General features: G+C 38.2%; 1 protein-coding gene across 1 annotated transcript; it reads left to right on the top strand.

Annotated features, from left to right (window-relative positions):
• LOC306902949 (2-hydroxyacyl-CoA lyase 2-like) lies at nucleotides 1-4,963 on the top strand (the record flags this gene model as incomplete). The annotated part of the gene is made up of 6 exons (XM_079471870.1): nucleotides 1-24; nucleotides 2,929-3,067; nucleotides 3,238-3,349; nucleotides 3,461-3,560; nucleotides 3,778-3,875; nucleotides 4,819-4,963. 6 exons carry the CDS (start codon nucleotides 1-3, stop codon nucleotides 4,961-4,963), a joined length of 618 nt encoding a protein of 205 aa, XP_079327996.1.
• Between the last annotated feature and the right edge of the window lie 4,773 nt (nucleotides 4,964-9,736).

Raw genomic sequence — 9,736 nt, 5'->3', positions numbered from 1 at the left:
ATGAGAGAAGCCAAGACATTCCCGGTAAACCTGAGTCTGTACCTCAGCCATTCACGCTCTCTCGTGTCAGCCGGTTAAACATTTAGTTTCTAACATAGATGGTGATAGACAGACAAAAGTTAGGGAGAAGAGGGAAATCTCTATTCACAGCAGCACTTGGCATTTGGTTTTCTAATGTTAGGGTATATGTCCAATGTCACGTGACTAAACCGGTAAACTGGTTTCGCTGCATCTAGCTTTCCTGTATCTCAGTGGTAAGAGGAAGATATTGTGTAAACATCGCAAGGTTGTGGGTTGGATCCCAGGGGATGGCAGACAGGTGTGCACGCGCAGCTCACTGCATCACAAGCCTTGCTGTCTTTGATCTCATGCGCCTATTTGACACTTAAGCATTCTTGTTGTATTGCCAACACTGCAAGTTTTTACTGCAACATTGCATGTAAACACGTTCGTGCAGAACACCTGTTTTGGCAGATATCCATAAATCAGGACAGGGAAACACCACTCCCACAATCCGACAATGTGTCTATTATTCTATTCTCTTGAGGCGTATTCTCCTCCCCTCGCAGTGACAAAGATTGTTGCATTATACACCAGGGAATGTTATTCTAACTGTCAACGTCTGTGACACCCAGACAGAAAGTAAGAGTCCCCGGCATGGAGGAGAGAGCGTGGCGGAGGTCCTGCGGGCTCACGGGGTCAAATTCGTCTTTACGTTGGTGGGAGGACACATCTCGCCCATCCTGGTGGCCTGTGAGAAACTGGGCATCCGCATCGTCGACACGCGGCACGAGGCCACGGCTGTGTTTGCAGCCGATGCCGTGGCAAGACTTTCCGGTAAGAACAAATCTAAGAAAGCAAGAGGGTCCTTCGTGTTGCATGAGGATGTTAGATGGTGATAATCTAGTGTTTTGCCCCTGTAGGCACAGTGGGTGTGGCTGCAGTCACGGCCGGACCTGGACTGACCAACACTGTCACTGCGGTGAAGAACGCTCAGATGGCCGAATCTCCTCTGCTTCTTATCGGTGGTGCAGCTGCTACTCTACTGCAGGTCAGAAAGTTACTTCAAGGTGCACTTTACATACTCTCTGCTCAGCCTGGCGTGCTGGAACACCTCTGCCTTATCTGTTCCTCATATCGCTATTGGTGTGAGATTATATCAGGTAACTGTCCGTCACAGAGGTAACCCCCTGACCGCAACAGTGAGGCTCTGAAAGTAGAAATCATTTTATGAATTTAATTCTAAAACTTGAATATAACATTTCATGCGCAAGTTGTGAGTTTAATATTGAGTCTGTCAACAACTGTGTGTATAAGAATGCTTAACATGCTTTCTCTGCACTCATGAGATTGTGGTAGTGATGAAATTACAGGGTTTTATCTCCATGTATCTCTGACACAGTAAACTGGATGTGTATTCATCACCTCACCTCAAGGCTTATCTTAACTCTCCTGGTTCCTCCCGCCCAGTACAAGTGTACACACAGAGAGCAAATAAGTCAGCAATTACTTTTATATTATTATTGAACCGCTCTACCCGGGATCTTACGAAGCATGTTGAAGAGAAGAAACGCACTAGAAAGAAAATAACAAAGCAAATGATCTCATTTCAGTATGAACAGAAGAACAGGTGTACAGGGATGAAGCTTAAGGAACGGAGCTAAAGAAGAAACTTCAATGTTTGCTTCATTTTTTCTTAAGAATAAAATGACATGCTTTGTTTCTACTTGCCCGGTCAAGAGCTTACAGTATACTTATCTATCAAACCTTTCAGTGTAACAAGCACATCGCATTCTCATGTATATATTAACACGATGTGTTGAGTGACATTAATGATCAATTATTGTGGAGGGATTCTTTCGCTCATAATTTAATATAGAGGAGTCTCTGACACCATTGTTTGCGCATAATATTTCCTTCTGGAAGACGTATGATGCCAAACAATAAGCTATTAAAAGTAAACTGCTAGCTAGCATTATGATGTTGTGAACACTTATTCTTGTATTATAAAGTCGTTACTTTATATTTGTCGGAATACTTGTGACATTCAATGTTTCGACTTGCTCTGAACAAGAATGTCATTATATCATCATCATTATATTCAAATGAAATTCCGCACTGCTAAAATAATTTTTATTTTTGACGAAAAAGGGTTTAAGCATAAAATAAATAAGTCTATTTATCACAAAAATCTATTTATCACATATAAAAAGAGAATAGTTACTTTCACACTAAATGCTAATGATTTGTAAAAAAAAAAAATTCGGCCAATGGTCAATAATCTTTTTTACATATTTAAAGCACAATAAAATGTAAATGCTCCCCTAATTATTTTATATATTTTAATAAGTAAAATTCTGAATTTGTACATATTGTGTTACGCTGAATGACAATGTAACAGTATTTCAACCAAATTGTGACTTTATTGTCCAAGAAACTTTACGTTGTAAGTAAAAAGACATTTTACTTATATTTAATGTGCTTTCTATGGACACAAAATCACTTTATCAATTTATTTCGACCCATCTGTGAAGCTATTCTAACTTCTGATGATCTTTATGGCAAGAACATAAAACTCCTTTTTTTAAATAAAATTAGGATGTGGATATAAATATGTGAGTATTGTCCTCCTAAGAATGTTTTGTCAATCTGATCCCATAAATTCTCATTGGTGCTGAAAAGTTGCAGACATAGTATATCTTACTGTAAAATACATTTGATATGAACATTCTGTTGAGTCGTGTGTGTAACGTAGAAGAGATCCTAGCTTAAGACATTCATTGTTTATGTTAATACAGCGAACAGTAATATTTTAAGTGTGTGTCATATGTGATGGTTTTGTGATCTGTTATAAATATGAAAATCTACAATTTGTACAAGAATAACCCACCACTCTTCCTCTTGACATTCGATTTTTGTGTTTTTTAGGGTAGAGGAGCCCTGCAGGATATTGACCAGATGTCTCTCTTTAAACCCCTCTGTAAGTTCTGTGCTTCAGTGAGAACAGTGAGAGAAATCGTTCCTACTGTGAGAAAAGCATTGGCCGTGGCACAGTCTGGCACACCAGGTAATGCTGCGAATGACCATTTTTTCATTTAATCATTTATCATTTTTGTGAGTGATTGAAACATGTCACTTTTCAGACAAGTTAAGATATAGTGAATCACACTTTTTAGAGAGTACATGACCTGACTCTGTGTGCATAAGTACAGTTTGATGTGTATAACAATTTCACAGGCCCAGTGTTTATCGAGCTTCCCATAGACACGCTGTACCCTTTCCATGTGGTGGAAAAAGAGTTTGCCCCTAAAAACACTCCCAAAGGTCTTATGGGCAAAATCACTGCACGGTAAAACATTTCTCACTTTTTATTTCCTCCAATTTTCTTACGCTTTATTTCATTATTAAAGGAAAGGCAATCACTTTTACGTTGAAAGTGTTTTTGTTTGTTATCCGCCAGGTATCTTAAAAATCACTTATCTAACTTATTTGCTGGAGCTTGGGAAAACCGTGATCCCTCCCCACTTCCCGTTCACATCCCGCAGGCCACAGAGGATGAGGTGAGACCTGTCAATCGTTTAATGGCCATTTGAGATGTATTATTAATTGCTTTTATGGTTGCGTCACATTAGATCTCATTTGATTCTCATCATCTTTAACATGAACCATAACAGGGCAGAATGAAATGATCTAGAAAGCTGTGACTTTTACTTCAGACACGGCAGATTAGATCTTATTTACATGACTCGGTATTCAAGTTGTTTCATTCATTCCGAGATTCAAAGATGTGTGGAACTGGTGAGCCGAGCCAAGAAACCCGTCATACTGTTGGGCAGCCAAGCAACCTTGCCGCCTACACCTGCAGATGATGTCAGGTCATTTAGCCATTCTGTCTTTACCCAGTTTGTGTCATACTCGTTCATGGAGTAGTTCATCAATCCCCTTCTGGATATTAAACCTATTGTCTTTGTGGTGCCAGTCTAGATATTTAAAGACACCCCTCCTTCATTAAACAGTAAACATTAAACATTTAATATTGACATATACTGGTTGACACCTTTACATTTTTTTAAATCATATCGTGAAAAAACCCGTTCTGCTACTTTAGACCTGCTTACTATTTATTTTTCTTTGCAATAAAGGGCATTAGAAGTATAAAATAACACTCAAAAAAAATTCTCTCAAAAAATTATATTCTCATGTGGTTCAAAACTTCTGGTTCATTTTTATGTGGAAAAGAAAATATGTTGAGAAATCATTTTGGGGCCAAGTCAATGGGGCGGTGTTGTTTGGCTACCAACAAATATCTTCTTTTGTATTCTGCAGAACAAATATTTATTTTTCTTACAAAAAAAGAGTTTAAATCTTGGTGTGAACTATCCCTTTAGGTCCGTAGTTCTCAAACGTTTTCCTTGTTGTTCAGTGCATTTTCGACCCTCCCCAAAATAAAGTCGCATAATCCTAAACTAGAATTTTAAGAAACCAAAAACATATTCAGTTATACAATGCTGAAACATAAATAATTTTGGTTATTTTTCTAGTGTTTGATTGCGTGAAAAGTATGATACAAATTCCGTGTCCCCCTGGATCAATCTTGGGGCCCCCAGTTCGAGAACCACTGCTTTAGGTCCAAAGGGTTTTTATGCTCCATATGCAACCAACACAGTTACTGTATGTATTGAATAAATTGATCATATAGAATAATGCTTTAGTTGTGTAAGCATGAGCCAAAAACGGCAACAATTATTGATTTATAGCACCCGGACATGTAACTCATGGTTGAAGTTTGAACTCTCTTTTTGGATGTGTGTCTTACAGAAAGGCCCTAGAGTCTTTAGGCATTCCTTGCTTCCTGGGTGGGATGTCTCGGGGCATGCTGGGAAAGAACAGTCTACTGCACATCAGACAGAACAGGAGAGATGCCTTGAAAGATGCTGATCTTGTGCTGCTGGCAGGTGAGTAACAGCGCCATCTAGTGTCTTTTTATTTTCTATGGTTTTATACTGTTCGGAATGCTTAGAAAACTAAGCTATTCTTTTTCTAGATGTCAATACATGATTTGTTTTGGTTTGTAGGCACAGTGTGTGACTTCAGATTGGGTTATGGAAGGGTGCTGAACCGACGGAGTAAAATCATTGCAGTTAACAGAGACAGAAGTCAGCTATTGAAGAACTCGGACATGTTCTGGAAACCAACAGTGGCCATTCAAGGTGAAGAAGTGCAGTTTAATTTCTTTCCTGAATACATAATGTATAATACATTAATGAAAATAAAATTCTCTGTACTATAGTATTAACTATAGTATCTAACTAGTTTTAATTCATTAACTGTAATAGGCCTATACTTAATTGAACACCCTATACCGGAGTATCTTGACATTTTACTACAGTTTACTATAGTAAATATTATAGTATACTCTACTACAGTATTTTATCATTTGGGCACATCATTTACATTACACACTTACAATCTTGTGATCAATGTTTTGTAAAGAGACTGTACTTTATTGTGTATAAAATATGTATATCTTTTGGGACCTTTTGAAGTTTAAAAAGCTCTGCACTAAATAAACTAGAATCAAAATCCATCTGTAGTGGACATGAAATGGTAAATGCGTCAAATGATTTGGGAGGGGTCGTGAGATATGTAGGAAGTGGTTATCGGGCACCTGCTCACCTGTTGTGGGTCAGGAGGGGGTGAATGGGGAGTAAGTGTACTCTTTGTTGACCAGCAATTTATTTTTGCAACATGTTTGTGGAGTAATAATTGGAGTATTGGAAAGCTTTCTGTTTTTTGTATGTATGATGTCCTTTTTGATGCGTCACAAATACAGCACTCCCAGTTTAGCCGCTCAGCGGATTACAGCTACATCATATTTGTATAACTTAAGTTATAACCTGTGTATACATACAGTACATATACACTACTAAAAAAGGGTTCTACACTGACAATTTATTTTGTTAAAACAAAAAGAAGTTAAGTTATTGGAATGGAAGCAGAGTATCAAATGTGTGCAACAACATACCAGATTGCAGCGGTGTTGTAACTAGGACAGTTTTTAAAGTTAAATTGGGTGAAACTCAGAAAAAGGACATGTTGTGGTCATCTTTCTCTCCACCAGAAATAAGACAATATTTCGCTCAAAGAGAGCTGATGTTTAATACATTTTTACATTGTGACATTATTTTATAAGTAAGCACATACATTTACCCAATGTCTCAGTGTTGTATTGGGGAAATAAGGCTTATTTTTTTCTTGTAATACTTAATTTGACAAGTATCATGTTGTAGAATTTGTTGTACTGGCTTTAATTTATGCTTATTTTATTTATATTACGTACTGTATTACAGTATGAGAATCACCATTTAGAATAATGAGAATTATTGAAACCTCCTATACAGGACCCATAACAATGAATTTTTTTTATTAATGTACTTAAAGTAGGTCACAATGTCACAATCGCAAAAAATTTTTATTTAAGAAAAATATAAGTTGTATACGGTGGCCTGGACATGTTTTTTTTCTTGAAGTTCACCCATTTCCTTAAGGAGCAGCAGTGCCTTAGTGTGTCGCTTTGGAAGATCAGAAATGTTGTGGTCCTTTCAATATTTATTTCATGTTTTCCAAGCACATTAATATATGACAATGAAGGACTGATCTGTGTGTTAGTGTGGCTGCTTGTGTGATATATGCAATAGTGTTGAATCTTTTTCATTCAACGGTGTGCCTGAAACTGAAGACCATGACTTTGCAGTTACAGTTATTGTGCATGCTTACTGTATGACGGAATCAGTGGATCATCAAATTGAAGTTTAGAAACATGTTAGTTTTAATCTAAGTATTACCGTAAAATATATTTATAAGAACCTCTGGAAATAAGTAGTCTGTATTTTTTCAATCTGAGACCTTTCTATATCACAGTTCTTTTCCTCAGGTTTGTGATTCACAGAATCATTTAGGTATTGTCATATAATTCATCAAGATGTTTTGATTGCAATAAAATCACGAAAGACTCATAAACATCATTGAGAACAGCATCTTATTTCACGCCTTCTGATATTCAGAAGCTTCTGGGGCTTGTGAGTGGGCTCCCAGTGGAGAAGATGATTCTGGTAAAGGTTGCTGGACAACCTGGTCTCCTTGGTCCGGCCTCAAGCTGAGTCTCTGGAGCATTTGAAGAAGCCGCTTTAGGACCAAAGGCCTTAACCAGGATCGCTTTAAAGCTGATTTAGGTCATAACCACCAAATGTGGATTTATAATCCCGCTTACTTTCTCCTTCCTCCATAGCATTACACTACTGCAAAGGTATTTTCATCTTCAAATAATGTCAAATTAAAAGATAAGATGGCCAAAACTGTGACTTGAGCACTAAAGGGCAAACCACTAAATGTTTCCATATGTTAACACTAGTATTGACAAGAACCAACGAAGCCCAAAAAATCAGAGACAAGTGTGTGAACGTTTCTTAGTTTTAATTAATAAGCACTCCATCTTCTTCACACTTGATCTTCATTTTCATCCTCCGCAGCACCTTCTGTAAAGCACACAAACAAAACACTTTAGCAGAGAGTTAATGCATACATAATACACCAACATAAGCTGAACTTCTGAGCTTTGTTTTGAGCATTGCTAAATGGACTGTAACGTCACTCGCATTGTTTTTTCAGCATAAAGACTTTTTTTAAAGCCACTACACCCAGTCTGACTGCTTTGAAAAGGCTTCGTACGCTCGATATCTGAAAGGTGCTGATGAGCCGCTTCCCGCAGATCAGCGATCACATCAGGAAAGCTCCTCTCAAGTTCCTGCAGCTTGTCCACAGACAAGGAAAAAAGTGTGCAGGAACTTAAGGCACGAAGTTGAGCAGGCTGCTGTCCTCCCAAGAGCAAACTGATCTCTGCAAAGACATAACAGAGAAATCCAAATAGAAAAAACATTCAATATATAAGCAAGAAACTTAACTACAAGCCAAATACGTCATAACACTTTAATAGAGTACGGCATTTCTCCATCAAATGATGAAAACAAGTAGATCTACAGTAAGTCAACATAAAAAGTAGACTGGCGGTACAGTATATACTGTATGTATATTTTCTTTTAAATATACCAATGGCACACTTAAAGGTTTTTCGGTCGTTTTCCAAGTTGTCCGAATTATGTCTGAATTCTTTCACACATTCTACCAGCTTCCTGTCAAAAGTAGGAAGTTCTTGGTAAAAATGATATGATGTGTGTCTCTGTAAAGTTCAAACTGAATTAAAGCAAGTTTCTCATACACCACCTCCAAAGTACTCTCCAGACAAGAGCTCCTGCTGGAAAGACTTGATCTCCTCGTGTACCCGTCCACGCTCGATGAAGAACATCCTGTCAGCAGGACCGTTCCGTTGGATGATGATGTCGCCTGTCTGGAAGATTTCGCACTCCAGCTTCATCAGAACGGCCTCGATCAGCGTGACATCGCCACTAGCAAACAGCCATCCCTTCATCAAGTTTGGGCACATGACTTTCATAACATCCTACAGTACGAAACATGAATGTCTTTTAGCTTTGAGCTCATGAATATGCTAATTTGCTCCTACACATGAACAAAATAAACGTTTAGAAGGTATACACATTTACACTCTTTTGATCGGTCAGTGACAACATTTGACAAAATGGTATAACTGCACACATCAGTTCATATTTTAAAAAATCTAACTTTCTCAATTTGACAAACCTTTTTTAGCGATTCTTGCAGGAGGCCAAGACAGCTCCTTTTCTGTTGCCATCTGTAGCCTGCAATGGCACGCTTGCGCAATGCCTTGGGCAGATGTTCGAAGTTTTTCAGCTACAGATGTAACATATCAAATATGCCATTATATTATCTGACGTACCTTCAGTTCATTTAATAAAAATGAGCAAATGTTACAAAAGAGCACCTCTTTTACGTTCGCATTGCTAGCTGCAAATGTTGCTATCTGCCATGCAACAAGTGCAATAAACATCGATCGGCCAATCACAATACTTATGATGGCGGCCCATTGTTCTTCAATACCTACAAATCAGAGAAACACATCCATGCAAACGCCATTATTGCATCTTTTTACATCCTTTTTGAGTGCTGCTTGCTTTTACTAGGTTGTGGTAAGTTTTATTGTTAAGGATTTGGTCAAAGCCCTGAGTTCGTCTAAATGCAAGCATCGCTGAATTTAAGTATTTCGAATGCATGTTGGAAGTGTGACGTACGTGTCGGAGGGTCAGAAGCTCCACATAGTGTCCCGGTCATTTGGCAGAATGCACGAAAGAAAGAAGATGAGTACTTCTCTCCAATTGAGGCATTCTACGTAATGTGTCAAAAAAAGAATAAAACAGGCATTCAATTCACGTGACTTCTCACCATATTAAAAAACATGTACCATTTACCAGGAGGTGTTCTTGTGTGACCCAGCTATCAGGTGGAAATTCACCCAGCCCGGAGAGGAAAAACTGGATGCAGGCGTTCCAGTGCATAATAAGAAACAGCACCACTGCAACAAACAAGGTTCTAAAGAGTCTTCTCACTGCTACAAGCTGGATGTGTAAATCCTACAAGCACGTACGAAAACACCATGCAACCATTACAATCACACTCCATACAACAACAAAAATGTCTACTTTTGTATGCAAGAAACTGGCTATTCCTTACTTCTTCAAGTTCCAAGAAAAACCTGGTGAGTTTCGGGACACGGAGCAGACGTATCATGCTCAGAATCCTCACA

This window comes from Barbatula barbatula (genome assembly GCF_947034865.1).
Source record: "Barbatula barbatula genome assembly, chromosome: 2".
Taxonomy (NCBI): domain Eukaryota; kingdom Metazoa; phylum Chordata; class Actinopteri; order Cypriniformes; family Nemacheilidae; genus Barbatula; species Barbatula barbatula.
Note: the sequence above shows the minus strand (reverse complement) of the source record. Positions and strands in the feature narration are given on the sequence as shown.